The 18,062-nt window shown below is 41.9% G+C and overlaps 1 protein-coding gene across 2 annotated transcripts in view; it reads left to right on the plus strand.

The window, feature by feature from the left end:
- The window catches only part of LOC110500660 (regulator of G-protein signaling 12), a 78,168-nt gene extending 63,402 nt beyond the window's left edge, over positions 1-14,766 (plus strand). The window contains exons 13-19 of one of the 2 annotated variants that reach the window (XM_036958126.1): positions 126-252; positions 795-894; positions 1,546-1,616; positions 2,157-2,253; positions 2,494-3,087; positions 7,383-7,496; positions 13,860-14,766. In XM_036958126.1, the coding sequence (XP_036814021.1) occupies positions 126-252; positions 795-894; positions 1,546-1,616; positions 2,157-2,253; positions 2,494-3,087; positions 7,383-7,496; positions 13,860-14,197 (1,441 nt within the window). In that variant the 3' untranslated portion in view covers positions 14,198-14,766. The remainder of the gene's footprint in view (positions 1-125; positions 253-794; positions 895-1,545; positions 1,617-2,156; positions 2,254-2,493; positions 3,088-7,382; positions 7,497-13,859) is intronic. The other variant, XM_021578147.2, reaches the window with a different exon arrangement.
- The last annotated feature ends 3,296 nt before the right edge of the window (positions 14,767-18,062 follow it).

An 18,062-nucleotide genomic window follows, 5' to 3' on the forward strand; every position in this document is an offset into this window, starting at 1 on the left:
TTTTATTTACCAATGTAAAATTTGAAATAACTCTTCGCACCTCCATTCTCCCAAAATAATCTTAAAGAAATTGTGTGATTGGGTAAGAGAAAGTATCTGTATATTTATTTTCCCTCTATTTTTAGGCTGGATCTGGTACCCATTAACCGGTCCGTAGGCTTGAAGGCCAAACCCACCAAACCCGTCACCGAGGTCCTGCGCCCTGTCGTGGCGAAGTATGGCCTCCACCTCAACGATCTGGTGGCCAAAATAGTAAGTCTGGCTGGGTCGCCTCGAGGTTTTCTGTTTGCAGCTGTGTATCTAACCCACCCCATCTCTTCTGTAGAGCATGACAGTGACACTGGGTGGAGTGTCATTGGCTTGGAAGGGGGAAGGAACCTCATGCTCTTCAAATGTTACTGGGTGGTTAGCTCATTCTGACTCAACCAGCCTCAGATTTTGCAGTGAGAGGGCTATAATTATGAATGACTACACTCCTGAAACATGAGGGTGGAAGGGGGTAGAAAGACTCCTCCCTTTCCCCCAAATCCTTGCCAGTTAGTTGGTTTATTTTTGTCCTGTGGTGTGTTTCCAAGCATTTACCCCAGTATTATACAGGAAGCTAAAGCCACATTCTAAATAGAGCGAGGGCTTCCATGTCTTACATGGTTAATGATAGTACACAGAAGTTGAGATGATACGCTACATGTTTGAATGACATGCTCATATGGCATCATCCTAATCTGTTGAAATGGATGGGAACATGCTAATAATGCTAGCAAGATAACTTGCTAAAATGCTGTGTATTTTGACAGAGTGGAGAAACAGAGCCTTTAGACCTAGGGGCGCCAATATCCAGCCTCGACGGCCTGCGCATAGTGCTGGAAAGAGCAGATCCCTCTGCTTCAGGGAAAGGTAAAACCGCCACCGCACCAAACTCCAAAACACACGCTAAGACAACAGACAAGGTCAACCAACCCTGAAGATGGTCACTGTTTCCATTCACTCCTACAGTGACCTTGCATGGTCCCAGATCTGTTTGTCTTGCTAGTGTAACCAAGCTAAGAACGTACCACAAGCTCACTCCACAGCTAGCTTGAAATGTCACTGTTGGAGCTATCCAATTGGTACCTGTTGTATAGCTCAGACGGTTTGTACGGGCAGTCTGGTTCAAGCCCAGTCAGAGGTAGGTTCAGGGAGGCAGCGCTACATGCTAAGCTTGCACACTGACACCGATTATACCAACACCTATGGTTACTGTCCATAGGAGTTATCAAGATGGCACAAACAGATCTGGGACCAGGCTAATAGAGACTCACTGGCACACTCAAACCCCCAATCACCCTAAGATAGTGACTGGAGAAATCCAGCGGCGACATTTTTCCAATATTGACCTTGCACTTCAGCCCATCTGTTTCCAGGAATTCAAACCGCTCTTGTAATCTATGTCCTGTTTTGTTGTCCCACTTACTTCTAGTGGTAAGCAAAGATATCAGAGTTATGGAGGATGCATGGGATGGCTCGTTGGCTCAGATTCACCTCCATATTGTTTTTCTCTATCTATAGATTCCAAGTCCAAGTCAGCCTCCTTGAAAGCCCATCTGCCATCTTTGACCAGCAGGAGTCTTTCAGCAACAGTAAGGAGACTTCCTTATTTAATCCCTGTCTTCACTTTTCTCAAGTATCCTTAAACTTCTAAATGTTCTGTCTCCGGCTCCCCTGCTATGCTGCTTCTTAACAATTTAACGTCACATAATAATTGCTCAAGTGCTCTACTCTACTTTGTTCCAAGTGGTTTCCTTGCTTGAATGCTGGCTGCAGCTGACTTGAACACTGACTGACCCCCTGCTTTGTAGTTCAGCCTCCAGATCGCCTTTATAGTTGATATCTGACCTTTTCCCCTAGGGATATTACATGAACCTGATTTACTAAGCACCAACGAAACAACGCGCATCAAAGAAATAACACACATAAAAGGAACAACGGGCCTGTGTTTTATGTTTATATATATATACTTTTCTTTACTTCTGAAAATAACAGGGCAACAGGTGCAAACACTTAAACACTCACAGTGTAAGTAAATCTGTCTGGGATATGTCGTAGTGGTGTTAGTAAAGGGCATGCACAGCCTCTTCCCTCCCCCTTAATGGAGTGCGTTGTTGTTGTTGCGTCTGCAGGGAGATGACAGGTCATCAGGAAAGGCAAGCGGACAAGACCCGTCGCTCCCTACGGAAAAGAGAAAACCGAAAAAGATTAATATAGATGAAGCTGAAGGTAAATCATCCCCCTCTCTTTCTACCCTGTGGTGGCTTCTCTGAGCTTTGCTTCGCTGCGTCACCAACACCATCTCTTTGGCAGCATTAAAAGGAGCCTTCAACCTTCACAGTTATCTCTCAGTGCAGCGTGGGGCTGTGTACCGTACACGTTAAACTAACTAATCCTCTTTTTATCTGACCTGTTTCCTTGTTCTCGGGGAGGGTTTTAGGAATAGGAAGTAACTTTCTCTCTCTTTAGAATTCTTCGAGCTCCTGAGCCGGGCACAGAGCAGCCGGAGAAATGCCCAGAGAGGCCTCCTGAACAAAGAGGACCTGGAGTTACCTGACTTCCTGCGGTTAACCACCTGCTCCCCCTCCACTGCCTCCCTAGACGCGACTTGCTCCACCCCTACCTCCATCAAACAGGGCCAGGGGGCAGGCAGGGTGAACGGGGTGGGCGGCACCCCCGCCCGCGGTCCCCTCAACGCCAGCCTGCGCTCCGAGAGCCTGGACTCCTCCCTCAGCAGCGCCAATGGACACTCCCACTCCGCTGCGGGGCGCAGGGCACTGCCCCCAGCCCGCCACCCCATACCCACCTTCGGCGCCACCCTCTCCCCCATCCCCCGCCTCTTGGAGGCTAGAGGCCCGGGCCTAAGAACGCTGGAGGAAGACACCCATGCTGACCTGACCCTGGTGGGAGAGGGGGACATCAACAGCCCCAACAGCACCCTTCTGCCCCCCTCGCCGGTGCCGCTGTCCTACGAGGGCAGCCTGTCCGAGGCTAACTTCACCCCTCCTGCGCCCTGCGCCCAAACCTCCCAGGATGGATGTGGGAATGGCCAGTCCAGCTCAGGTATTTCCACATTGTGACTATGCATTAGCGTGTTGATGTGTGTGTGTGTGTATGTGTTTGTGTATGTGTGAGAAGCGGAGAGTGTGTGATCATGTGTGTCTGAAGGTGACCTGATTTCCAATGACAACTCATTTTATACTGACTTCAATGCACTTTATGTACAACTGCTCTCTCAGTTGTACCCCAATCATTTTGACTCCTTTGAATACTTTCTAAGGAAAATAGATAGCATTGTTTGTGGTCACTTTCAATAGTAAGTTGAGTTCAATTGTAAATAGTGATGTATATATTTAGAAATGAATGACATTTACATTCGCATACCACTGAACTGATGGGGTTTACAACCTAACTGAGATTTGAGGTCATAGTCAACCATAGAAAGTTTCGTATTGTTGTACCACAGAGTATATGAGTATATGATATATATATATATATATATATATATATATATATATATATATATATATATATATATATATATATATATATATATATATATGAGGATACAGATTTGACCCAGGTGAATAAACTCTCATTATACATTCATAATGCTTTAATGGTCAAAATGACAATTGTCATTACATTCCATGAAAAATAGTCCCACTATAATTTGACAGCAACCAATTGTAGCAAGCTACAATTACCATGCAGGTGTGAATTGTTTGGTTTGATTGATTGTAATAGAAAACCTGAAAGATTGCCATGAGTCACAGCCAGCATTCATGTCAATCAATAAAAGCTCTATGCTTGCATTGTGAGTTTATAATTGGTGTGTAGTTCTCTGCCCAGTACACAGCTACTGACAAGATAAAACGTAACCAAAGAGTTATGAAATTGTTATTTGAGCAGATGATCATATTGTATTATTTGTATTGAATGATTTGAATTGAAAAGCTGTATTTTTTTCCATCCCATCCTCTAATGCAATTCAACAATGCCAATAAGAATTTCACTCTGGTTTTAAAATTCAATTAAATATATAGAGAAAGAAAACTAAAATTGATTTTTTTCTTCACAAAATTGTGATAATTATAGACAGTGATGATAGAGCTAGTTTAACATGAACGGTATCATTGTTGAATTGCATGTCACACTCTGTCTGGAATCATCCTCTCCCTCTGTGGATGCCTGTTGTAGATAATCATGAAAATTAATTCTGTATCTGTGTTTGATTAGATCTAATAAATGTTAGACCTGGAATCACATCGTCTGTCTTTTTACAAGTTTGTAATCTCAAATTCAGTTACCACTCCATGTCTCCTCTTCACCAACTTTCCCCAACACGACCTATATCTCTTTCATTTAGTTTGTCTTCCACCTCCTTCTCCCTGTCCTGTTCTTGCATGCTAGCTGCTTTGTCTGTGCTCTTCTGAGAAGGTTGTGGCGTCTGTGTCTGGGTAATTCTGATTGTTTTGTCTGTGTGAGGGGGTCATTCGGTGTTGTGTTTGTGTGTAATTCTGATTGTTATGTCTGTGTGAGAGGGTCATTCGGTGTTGTGTTTGTGTGTAATTCTGATTGTTATGTCTGTGTGAGAGGGTCATTCGGTGTTGTGTTTGTGTGTAATTCTGATTGTTACGTCTGTGTGAGGGGGTCATTCGGTGTTGTGTTTGTGTAATTCTGATTGTTTTGTCTTTCTAAGGGATTGCAACATTTCTGTAACTTTCCCAAAATCCCCAGGTTTTCCAGAACTCCTGGTTGGAAGATTATTTCTTCTTGATTCCAGGAATATTCCAACCAGGATTTCTGGGGGAAAAAATGCATTTACTGTAATGTACCTCATCTAATGTATAATGCTTTTAGTATGAGCCGTGTATATCTGTATCACTCCTGGATTTTCATTTCCCATACAACAAACCCACTGGTCAGTTTCTCGTTCTCCACTATATACAGTAGGACCTTTAAGTGAGGTTGATAGTTGTGGTGAGCCAGAGAAGTTGGTGAATGCAGTCAACTAACTCCTGATAATTGCGGTTTTAGAGTTTCCAATTATTTTGCATGCTCTGATTGAGTGCACGCTACCACAACAGTCCCAAATGAATCTAGTTTAGCCTGTTATCATTCACTATCTAATGTCTATCTTTATTGGGGTGGGTTAGTCTGTCAAAACAGAATGAGCAGCGATGGGAATCGATCACAATCACCAGCATTATTATCTGCAACTGGTAGTTTGCCATGACGCAGAGTCAGTGTTAGCCAGTTTATCTGTGTGATTTTACCGTAGTCTAGGTGTCTCACTGGTGTTCAAACACCTATTCGAATAATAACAACACACTTTGAAATCCCAATTTAAAAGTGAGCCTTATCCAGCTGTGCTGGTTGAAGAACTGTACAGCTAAAAAAAAGCAAGACAGCTAGAATTACATAAGGTGTTTACATGTCTCAGCTCATCTATTTAGTATGTATTAGGATCCCCATTAGCTGTTTCCAAGGCAGCAGCAACTCTTCCTGGGTTCAAACAGGTTTTAAACAATTATATTAAAACAAAACAACAGCCTACGTCATAAATAAAACAATACATCATACAGGACATTATTACTCTCTAATTACAAATGTACAATACTACAATACAGCAATATTACAATGTGTTTGTGTTTGTATGCAGGGTGTCTGTGTGTGTGTATCTCTTTACTGTCCGTGTTTTGAGGTGAGGTTTTATCCCCCAAAAATTGAACTGCTCACTTGAATTACTACGAAGAGGCATGTAGTCACGCATCTACGTAGTACTGTGCACTTTCCCAGAGTATGTTCTGGATATGGGGACTGTGAAGAGACCCCTGGTGGTATGCCTTGTGCTGTATGTATGGGTGTCTGAGTTGTGTGTTAGCGGTTTGAATAGACAGTTCGGTAATTTCAACGTGTCAATACCTCTCACAAAGACAAGTAGTGATGCAGTCAATCCCTCCTCTACTTTGATTCAGGAGAGATTGACATGCATGTTATTGATATTAGCCGTCAGTGTACATTTAAGGGCCAGCCATGCTGCTCTGTTCTGGGCCAACTGTAATTTGCCTATGCACTTCTTTGTGTCACTTGACCACATAACTGGGCAGTAGTCCAGGTGTGTTTTGTGGATTATGATGTCAAGAAAGCAGAGCAACAACCTATATGTTTTGACCTATATGTTTTGACTTATATGTTTTTACCATGTCAGTTTACAATCAAGCGTTATACCCAGCAATCTCCTAAACTTGCTCAATTGCCTCTTTATCATTACAAGATTTAGATGAGGTTTAGGGATTAGCACATTTTTTGTCCCAAATAAAATTATTTTCATTTTTTATACATATTTAGGACTAGCTTATTACTAGCCACCCATTCTAAAACTGACTGCAGCTCTTTGTTAAGTGTTGCAGTGATTTCACTTGCTGTGGTAGCTGACATATATAATGTTGAGTCATCAGCGTACATAAACACACAGGCTTTACTTAATGCTAGTGGTAGGTCATTAGTAAAAATTGAAAAAAGTAAGGGGCCAAGATGGCTACCTTGAGGTATGCCAAACTATACCTGGTTTATGTTAGAGAGGCTTCCATTAAAGAACACCCTCTGTGTTATGTTAGACAGGAAACTCTTGAAACATGATATGGCAGAGGATATAAAGCAAAAAAGTGTTTTCAGCATCTGACCTGGGTTCAAATAGAATTAATTTTGTTTCAAATACTTAAGCATGTGCTTGATGAAACTTGTCTGACGCAATAGAACCAATGGAATAGTCCCCAAAGTGCAAACCAATGGAATAGTCTTCTGAAGTGCATCCATCTAGCACTCCAGGCAGGCTCAATCAAAACATTGAAGTATTTGAATGAAAATAAATTAATTTTAACCCATGCCTGCAGCTCAAAGGGTGGCACACTTCAAAGTCCGTCACTCCGGAGGACACGACGTGTCTAGCCCTGACCTTTTCTAAATGGCTCTGTCAATAGATATCTGTAAGGTGATATGTGTACACAGGATGATACGAGTGGGTAGAATAAGACTCACAGAGTCTCTCTCTGCTCGTCTTTTCTGGTTACTAAGTGCATCAGCCTGATTCTGCCACATTGGGAACCATGGTAACAGGTCCGCCTTGCATCAGTTGACTGTGCTGCTGCAGAGAGAAACTGTTGCTATTTTTGTGTGTGTGTGTGTGTGTGGGGGGGGGGGGTTGTTCTCTCTCTGTCATTTTCTCTCGCTCTCACTCTCACTCACTGCCCGCTCCAAGCTAAACAGAAAGTCCCTGCATGTAAATGCGTATAATTTTTATTCTTTATTATGCATGCAGTATTTATGTTCTGTTCTTTACCTGTGCCTTGCAGAATGTTCTTGCTTGCACGACAGCCAGTACGCATCTGTATGCACGACAGCCAGTATGCATCTGTCTGCATGGAGGAACGCGGCATGCACACAATTAGTGACAGTACATCTGAAAGGTAACATCTTTCTGTCACATTATGATGACCTGGAATGAATTACCTTTGACCTTTAAAAAAGACAAATTGACACATCATCAGAGGGAAATAATTGTATGCAGTGCATCAGGCACATTTCTGAGTAAACTCAAATAATTAGATGTTGTATCATTACTTTACATATAAATGCAATCATCTCACACTCAATCGAACTACTGATTGACTACAGTCAATCAAACTACTGTCTTCTTAATAATCAGTGGGATGAGTAGAAATGAAATCATTCCTCTGTTAGTTTATGTTATGGCTAATGTCAAGACTACCATTCTCTGCTGGAGAAAGTGTTTTCCGCAGGTTAACAGACGCCATATATTACAAACCAAAGGATTCATCTAGCTAGGAGCCAAGGCTTTATGTTCACTGGGGTTTACGTATAAGAGTGGAATGGAGTTCACCTATTATAGCAGAGGAATGAAGTTCACTTCCAATTTGGCTTAGATGTTAATTAACTAATATCTGTTCAAGTTTTGGGCTCCCGAATGGCACAGTGGTCTAAGGCACAGTGGTCTAAGGGACAGTGGTCTAAGAAATTGCATCTCAGTGCAAGAGGTGTCACTGCAGTACCTGGTTCGTATCCAGGCTGCATCACATCTGGCCGTGATTGGGGGTCCCATAGGGCGCCGCACAATTAGCCCAGCTTTGCCTGGGTAGTCCATCATTGTAAATAACAATTTGTTCTTAACTGACTTGCCTAGTTAAATAAAGGTTAAAAAAATAGGATGAAAAAGCTAGTGATGTTCTCATACAAACACAGAAACCCCAGCTGTAACTCAAACATATGTCCCAGTTAAAGCAACGTCTTCCAGCTGTTACCGACTACAGGTAGGCCCTAGTGTTTGTAAACTGAAGGGTTTTGACAAATGTAACTAATGGTGGTTTTTGGGGTGGTTTTTGGTAGACTGGTCCCAGATCTGTCGTCTCCTCCTATAACCTGGTCCCAGATCTGTTGTCTCCTCCTATAACCTGGTCCCAGATCTGTTGTCTCCCCCTATAACCTGATCCCAGATCTGTTTGTGCTCTTGCCAACCCCATTCCTGTCATTGTCCAGCCAAACATGCTTGCATGACAATGAGTGTGACAGGGAGTTGGCATGATGGCATCAACAGACTCAGACAGAGAGATTCTGAGGTCAGCTCCTATAGGATATCCCAACTCAATCCCTGACTACAGCATTAATGTAAACTTATGTTGAAAAACCAAACACAGGTCTGCTAGGGTCACTCCAACCTAACATTTGAAATATCAATCAATTTGACCTCATGAGTGTGTTCTGTTGAGATACATTTACCGTTATAATAACTCAAATATACTGTATAATCTGCTAGATATCTTAATTATGTGTTTCCTTTCCATGTCAAATCAAATGATGGTTGTGCAGCTGGTCAGATAAACACGTATTGGTCATTATTTGTTTAATTAATTATTTTGGCCACTAGAGGGCAACAGTATATAGTATAACTGTTCCTCCACCACCATTTAAGGCAATAACCTCATCTTGGGTGTTCGAGGATGAGCTCAAAACTATTCAGTTGTCTAGTCATAGTAAAGAACCAATGCATAACATTTGACGCCGTGGTTTGGTTATCATATTTTTACTGTATTTATCATAGCAAGTGCATTTCACTGTTAGTCTACACCTGTTGTTTACGAAGCGTATGACAAAAACATTTTGATTTGATTTGTATAGCGATTGGTCCTGATTCTAAAAATGTGTGATATCATTGGCCTCTCACACAAACTTTGCATGAATGGGACTTATTTGTCATTGCCCATATCCAGAATTTAGAACAGCTTTTATACTTTCAAATGCAATCAACCACTTAGGCACAGGGCTTAGCGTTCATCCCACTGCACCATAACAACAAAATGAAAAGGTGACAATCGTAATACCGCCCAAAAATTAACAATAGCTTAAAATGATTCAGAATTCTGTGAATCCTGTGAGGATTGTGTGCCTGAGGGACGTGGTGGCTTTCATCTCACTTTAGATTTCACTGTCTGCGTCCCGAATGGCAACCTATTCTCCATATAGTGCCCTGGTCAAAAGTATTCCACTATGTAGGGAACATTGGGAAGCAGTCTGGCTGACACACCTGAAAGCTGGATACGGCTGACCCTCAGTCTGTCTTATCATCAATCTGGCAGTAACCAGGGGGCCTTGGGGCTGATCTCAGCCAGTCTGAGCTGTGCGGCTGGTTCTGTTCCAAACTGGCCCTGGGGAGAGCTGGTCTGTCTGGGCTAGTGTGGTGCCCTAGGACATTGACAGAAGACACCTGACAGACAGCCAGCAGGCTCATGTTAACAGCAGTGCTAAGACAAGAATTACACCTCTTAGCTCAACTCCTTAATTAGAGCTAGACGTTTATTCCAAACCACTTCAATCGCTCAATATACTTACTTATAATTCTCACTGTAATAATTTGATGTTGACTATTATTTGAAGTAGCTTCATGAGACAATTTTGAGCACATCAACTTTTTAAGTAGGCCCAAGCTTGGCAAAGAGGTTGCTGTGTGTGTTCAGCTGTGAGAATGGGAACGACGTGGAGGATGTGTTTATAATACTGCATCTATTCTGTGAATCAGAGGCGTAGGAGCTCAGAGGGTGTATGTGTTGGAGTCACCTAGACCTCTTGTTTAAGGGCCACAGGAGGGATGAGGAGAAGTATTACTCATTGGAACTGTAATATCACAGTTACAGATGTAGCATCATCATTTGTTTCACTACAGGATTGGTTTCATAAATCAACTATCTTCTCGCTCTGGAACCCTCACTTCCTACTTTGTAGGAACATTCTCAGCAACAAAAGAGTGATCAAATTCAGATCCTACATCTGCAGCTTTGGACTCGACTCGCACTCTCTCAGGATCATAGAGAAGTGTTACAGCGGAACTGAATGAGTCAGCGCGCTCTAGAAGCAATTGTTCTAATGTGATGTCTCATTACGTACACTGGCTTCAGTGCATATATTCTTTCTCCATCTGTGATAGTCACTCTTGTCAACACTTGTCAAGATAAAAATACAGCAAAACAAACTCACTGAAATATACCATGGCCATAGTGACACAGCTCCATTCTGACTACAGACTTCAATCTGGATCTAAAAATGCACCTTTGATAAAGTTCTGTATTATGTACCTCTGTTTGACAGTGTATCAATATCAATGCAACACTCATATCAATGCAACACTCATATCAATGCAACACTCATATCAATGCAACACTGCTCAGTTTTTGCACAAGTGCCACGTTTGGTTGACATCCAACACGTCTAGACCATAGTAGTTTAGCACGGTACACAGTGGACCTAATGAATAACCAATAAGTTAAACAGTGTCAGTTTGTTCTTTTGAAGCTAAGCAGACAAGCTGAAAGGCATGCATAGCCCTTGTTATGGTTGAGATGGTTTCATGTTGTTAAATCATAGGGCGCAATTATCTGAACTGGTCCTGGACCAGAAGCCATCAAGCCAAAATACTCTGAGCCTGATGCTTTGTCACCTACGGGTCACTGCTCTGAGATCAGCTCAATGGACATACTGCATTTCAAGGGTCAGAGCTCCATCATAATGGAGACGGGAAAAGCTCTTCCGGAGGGTTTCTTAAAAGGTTGTGTCTGGATTTTCTCCCCTCCCCCTTGGTTCCGCTGTTCACTCTTTTTGTTCTCTACCATCAAAAAAGGTCGTATGTCAAGACAACCCACTGGGGACAGATGTCAATTCAGCATCTATTCCACGTTGGTTCAATGTTATTTAATTTAAATGAAGTTGACTCAATCAGTGTTTGCTCAGTGGAAAAGCACTGGTGGCCCTATGACTCTGTTTTACACTGATTATAACATGGATGATCATATCCTCTGAAAGACTTTGTATATTAGACAAGGGAGGTGTTAGACAAGTCATACATACCACATGCACTGCAGTAAACCGTTGGTGAATCATTAGCAACAGTTTTGGGGAAGCCATACTAACGCTACCCTTAAAACATAGTTTACTTAAATGTTAAAAGTTACTTTGAAAAAGTAGTCCACTACATCCAAACTACTTTGTGAAAAATTGTCATCTGAATTGTCATCGACAATTGTCATCTTACAAACTGCAAGAACAGTTTACTTTGGTCTTATATGTTAACAGAATGTAATTTAGCCTATTAAACTCAAAAACTATTTGTTTCAAGTGACAATGTATTATTGTGTCATCTATGATTCACTTACAGTGCCTTGCGAAAGTATTCGGCCCCCTTGAACTTTGACCTTTTGCCACATTTCAGGCTTCAAACATAAAGATATAAAACTGTATTTTTTGTGAAGAATCAACAACAAGTGGGACACAATCATGAAATGCAACGACATTTATTGGATATTTCAAACTTTTTTAACAAATCAAAAACTGAAAAATTGGGCGTGCAAAATTATTCAGCCCCCTTAAGTTAATACTTTGTAGCGCCACCTTTTGCTGCGATTACAGCTGTAAGTCGCTTGGGGTATGTCTCTATCAGTTTTGCACATCGAGAGACATTTTTTCCCATTCCTCCTTGCAAAACAGCTCGAGCTCAGTGAGGTTGGATGGAGAGCATTTGTGAACAGCAGTTTTCAGTTCTTTCCACAGATTCTCGATTAGATTCAGGTCTGGACTTTGACTTGGCCATTCTAACACCTGGATATGTTTATTTTTGAACCATTCCATTGTAGATTTTGCTTTATGTTTTGGATCATTGTCTTGTTGGAAGACAAATCTCCGTCCCAGTCTCAGGTCTTTTGCAGACTCCATCAGGTTTTCTTCCAGAATGGTCCTGTATTTGGCTCCATCCATCTTCCCATCAATTTTAACCATCTTCCCTGTCCCTGCTGAAGAAAAGCAGGCCCAAACCATGATGCTGCCACCACCATGTTTGACAGTGGGGATGGTGTGTTCAGCTGTGTTGCTTTTATGCCAAACATAACGTTTTGCATTGTTGCCAAAAAGTTCAATTTTGGTTTCATCTGACCAGCGCACCTTCCACATGTTTGGTGTGTCTCCCAGGTGGCTTGTGGCAAACTTTAAACGACACTTTTTATGGATATCTTTAAGAAATGGCTTTCTTCTTGCCACTCTTCCATAAAGGCCAGATTTGTGCAATATACGACTGATTGTTGTCCTATGGACAGAGTCTCCCACCTCAGCTGTAGATCTCTGCAGTTCATCCAGAGTGATCATGGGCCTCTTGACTGCATCTCTGATCAGTCTTCTCCTTGTATGAGCTGAAAGTTTAGAGGGACGGCCAGGTCTTGGTAGATTTGCAGTGGTCTGATACTCCTTCCATTTCAATATTATCGCTTGCACAGTGCTCCTTGGGATGTTTAAAGCTTGGGAAATCTTTTTGTATCCCAATCCGGCTTTAAACTTCTTCACAACAGTATCTTGGACCTGCCTGGTGTGTTCCTTGTTCTTCATGATGCTCTCTGCGCTTTTAACGGACCTCTGAGACTATCACAGTGCAGGTGCATTTATACGGAGACTTGATTACACACAGGTGGATTGTATTTATCATCATTAGTCATTTAGGTCAACATTGGATCATTCAGAGATCCTCACTGAACTTCTGGAGAGAGTTTGCTGCACTGAAAGTAAAGGGGCTGAATAATTTTGCACGCCCAATTTCTCAGTTTTTGATTTGTTAAATTTTTTTGAAATATCCAATAAATGTCGTTCCACTTCATGATTGTGTCCCACTTGTTGTTGATTCTTCACAAAAAAATACAGTTTTATATGTTTATGTTTGAAGCCTGAAATGTGGCAAAAGGTCGCAAAGTTCAAGGGGGCCGAATACTTTCGCAAGGCACTGTATGTATTATTTTCTTAGTAGTGTATAGTTCAGTAGTTTGCTAAACCGCTACATGGCTAAAAAGTTGTTAACTACTGAAAACACTACTAAGATTGGAATATAGTTCAACTACCACCAAGCTACTGGAAATTGTAGTTCCATTACTAGTTGAACTACATGTAGTTTACTGCTCCCCAACACTGAGTAGCAATTATATTAACCAATTTATGGTAGATTGGAGGCCTCAAGGCTGTGGAATATTGGTACTTATCCTCTTTGTTGACCACTGTGGCAAATACTTCAGCTGGAACACAGTTGGAGAATCTCAATTGCATACTCCTCGCGTCCTCTCTCCTCACCGTCTTCTCAAATGGGAAAGCCAGAGGTCCCGCTCCTCTGACCTTCTCCCCCAATGGGTTTTTGAGGAGGCGAGGAGAGAGGACTCTAGGAGAATGCAATTGAGATTCTTCCAATGGCACATCCTTCTATTACTAATTCTCCCATCTCTCCCTTCTTTACCCAGAGAGAAGAAAAAGAGCATGTGCTCTTGACCGCTCCCACAAGAGGGCGCCATATCTTGGAGCACTCCGCTCTCAGCCTGCCCTACAGGAGGTGATGGATGTGGAGGGAGTGTGTCTAGAGGAGGGGGAGGAGGAGGGGGAGGAGAGAGATAAGGTGGGGGAGGTCACCATCATCCGGGGAGAAGACTCCGAGCTCAGCCTCAGTTTCCAAGGGTATGCCACTGAGCTCCGGCAGTGCCAAAGCCGGATGAAGACCTCCCAGGTGCCCCTCAACGCCCCCGACCAATCAGAGGGGATCCAAGACTCCAACACTGACATGTACAAGGCCACAATCGTGTGAGTTCTGAGGCTGAGCAACCTTCACCAGCACTTTCCAAGCTTGAGTCACTGTCTGTTCAAACAGGAACTTACTTGACAAACGAGGGACTTTAACCGCAAAAAGCTATTGATTTTCACTCCAGAACTGATAGAATGTATAATAATTGTTTTGGTGATATATATTGTATTATTTAACATTACTCTGGTGTGTGTTTAGTGGGTATACATGAAAAGAAAATGAATTGCCAGTTCAGATTGATGAACAATTTGGTAATAACCTACTGTTTGGGAATTTATCAAAGGATAGGCGACCTTGTTTAAAACATGGTTGTTGATACTGCAGGTACTGCAAGGCAGGGGATATGGAACTTAACCTCTTTCAGCTGGATGAGAAGATAGGATTCACAAATTGTAGGAACACGAGAAACTCCTCGCAACTCTAGTACATTTTACTGTATTATTCTAGTCGGCAGGTAGCCTAGTGGTTAGAGCGCTGGGCCAGTAACCGAAAGGTTGCTCGATTGAATCCCCGCGCTGACAAGGTAAACATCTGTCGTTCTGCCCCTGAACAAGGCAGTTAACCCAGTGTTCCTAGGCTGTCATTGTAAATAAGAATTTGTTCTTAACTGACTTGCCTAGTTAAATAAAGGTTAAAAAAAAAAAAAAAAAAAATATATATATATATATATATATATATATATATATATATATATTCCACGCTTTCATTGGGAACAATATATGATCCATCTTCATATCTGTAAATGTACCATTGCAGTATTATGATTGCCTTCATGTTTGGTTGTTGTTCAAATTCCACCCAATAAACATGCCTACCTTTATAATTCCAGAATGGAAGCCTCTTGTCGTTAGTCATTTTGATTTCTGTATGGTAAGGAGTCATAAATTGAAGGATTAAATTAAAGGGGCAACCTGGGATTTCAAACAGCCCCACCTGATGGGGGTATGTTAGACGAACTAAACTCACGAGGCATTTCTAAGTTATATTATTCAAGAATCAATGGCTACAGTCGTGGCCAAACATGTTGAGAATGACACAAATATTAATTTTCACAAAGTTTGCTGCCTCAGTGTCTTTAGATATTTTTGTCAGATGTTAATATGGAATACTGAAGTTTAATTACAAGAATTTCACAAGTGTCAAAGGCTTTTATTGACAATTACATGAAGTTGATGAAAAGAGTCAATATTTGCAGTGTTGACCCTTCTTTTTCAAGACCTCTGCAATCCGCCCTGGTATCCTGTCAATTAACTTCTGGTGACAGCCCATTCTTGCATAATCAATGCTTGGAGTTTGTCAGAATTTTGGGGGTTTTGTTTGTCCACCCGCCTCTTGAGGACTGACCACAAGTTCTCAATGGGATTAAGGTCTGGGGAGTTTCCTCCCTATGGACCCAAAATATTGATGTTTTGTTCCCCGAGCCACTTAGTTATCACTTTTGCCTTATGGCAAGGTGCTCCATCATGCTGGAAAAGGCATTGTTCGTCACCAAACTGTTCCTGGATGGTTGGGAGAAGTTGCTCTCAGAGGAAGTGTTGGTACCATTTTTTATTCATGGCTGTGTTCTTAGGCAAAATTGTGAGCGAGCCCACTCCCTTGGCTGAGAAGCAACCCCACACATGAATGGTCTCAGGATGCTTTACTGTTGGCATGACACAGGACTGATGGTAGCGCTCACCTTGTCTTCTCCAGACAAGCTTTTTTCCAGATGCCCCAAACAACCGGAAAGGGAATTCATCAGAGAAAATTACTTTACCCCAGTCCTCAGCAGTCCAATCTCTGTACCTTTTGCAGAATATCAGTCTGTCCATTATGTTTTCCTGGAGAAAAGTGGCTTCTTTGCTGCCCTTCTTGACACCAGGCCATCCTCCAAAAGTCTTCGCCTCACTGTGCGTGCAGATGCACTCACACCTGCCTGCTGCCATTCCTGAGCAAGCTCTGTACTGGTGGTGCCCCGATCCTGCAGCTGAATCAACTTTAGGAGACGGTCCTGGCGCTTGCTGGACTTTCTTGGGCGCCCTGAAGCCTTCTTCACAACAATTGAACCGCACTCCTTGAAGTTCTTGATGATCCGATAAATGGTTGATTTAGGTGCAATCTTACTGGCAACAATATCCTTGCCTGTGAAGCCCTTTTTGTGCAAAGCTTCCAGTCTGTTATTCAAACTCAATCAGCATGACAGAGTGATCTCCAGCCTTGTCCTCTTCAACACTCACACCTGTGTTAACGAGAGATTCACTGACATGATGTCAGCTGGTCCTTTTGTGGCAGGGCTGAAATGCAGTGGAAATGTTGCATGGCAAAGAGGGACTTCGCAATTAATTGCAATTCATCTGATCACTCTTCATAACATTCTGGAGTATATGTAAATTTCCATTATACAAACTGGAGCAGCAGACTTAATATTTGTGTCATTATCAAAACTTTTGGCCACGACTGTATATACTACTGTTCAAAAGTTTGGGGTCACTTAGAAATGTCCTTGTTTTTAAAAGAAAAGCCATTTTTTATGTCCATTAAAATAACATCAAATTGATAAAAAAATACAGTGGAGACATTGTTAATGTTGTAAATAACTATTGTAGCTGGAAATGGCAGATATTTTATGGAATATCTACATACTGTAGGCATACAGAGGCCCATTCATTATCAGCAACCCTCACTCCTGTGTTCCAATGGCACGTTGTGTTAGCTAATCCAAATGTATCATTTTAAAAGGCTAATTGATCATTAGAAAATCCTTTTGCGATTATGTTAGCACAGCTGAAAACTGTTGTCCTGATTAAAGAAGCAATAAAACTGGCCTTCTTTAGACTAGTTTAGTATCTGGAGCATCAACATTTGTGGGTTCGATTACAGGTTAAAAATGGCCAGAAACAAAGAACTTTCTTCTGAAACTCATCAGTCTATTCTTGTTCTGAGAAATGAAGGCTATTCCATGCGAGAAATTGCCAAGAAACTGAAGATCTCGTACAAAGATGTGTACTACTCCCTTCACAGAACATAGCAAACTGTCTCTAACCAGAATTGAAAGAGGAGTGGGAGGCCCCGGTGCATAACTTGTGCTGATGATAACCATATGTATCTAACCCTGTTTCTGTGGATCCAGTTCTTACAGTAGTTAGGAAATAATGTAAGTTCCCATTCTATCAGTGAGAAAGCATTCACCACCACTGTACCACCATCAGTTCATCCAGACATTGGTGAGTCCAGTGTCAGTCATCTCAGTTAATTGTTAGTCACTCTAGTATCCAGTGTTTTGGAGAAACAAACAACCACTTCAACCAAATACACACAACACAACATTGCCACATGTTTCCATTACTCAAAGAGGTACCTCACTCTTGTACACTCAAAAGGGGTTTCCCAGTTATTGACTGGTTGGGGTGACACAATCACACAGACATAAACACACGCACGCATAGACACATGCACACACAAAAAGGGTGCAAGCACACGCACACACACAACTACTCCCTTCACAAGGGACTACTCCCTTCACAGAACATTAGAGTGTCTAGTTTGAGAAACAGACGCCTCACAAGTCCTCAACTGACAGCTTCATTAAATAGTACCCGCAAAACACCAGTCTCAACGTCAACAGTGAAGAGGTGACTCTGGGAAGCTGGCCTTCTAGGTAGAATTGCAAAGAAAAAGCCATATCTCAGACTGGCCAATAAAAAGAAAAGATTGGCAAAATAACACAGACACTGGACAGAGGAAGATTGAAAAAAAGTGTTATGGACAGATTAATCTAAGTTTGAGGTGTTCGGATCACAAAGAAGAACAATCGTGAGACACATACAAAATGAAAAGATGCTGAAGGAGTGCTTGACGCCATCTGTTAAGCATGGTGAAGGTAATGTGA

Source organism: Oncorhynchus mykiss, chromosome 21, assembly GCF_013265735.2.
Source record: "Oncorhynchus mykiss isolate Arlee chromosome 21, USDA_OmykA_1.1, whole genome shotgun sequence".
In the NCBI taxonomy this organism is placed as follows: Eukaryota; Metazoa; Chordata; class Actinopteri; order Salmoniformes; family Salmonidae; genus Oncorhynchus; species Oncorhynchus mykiss.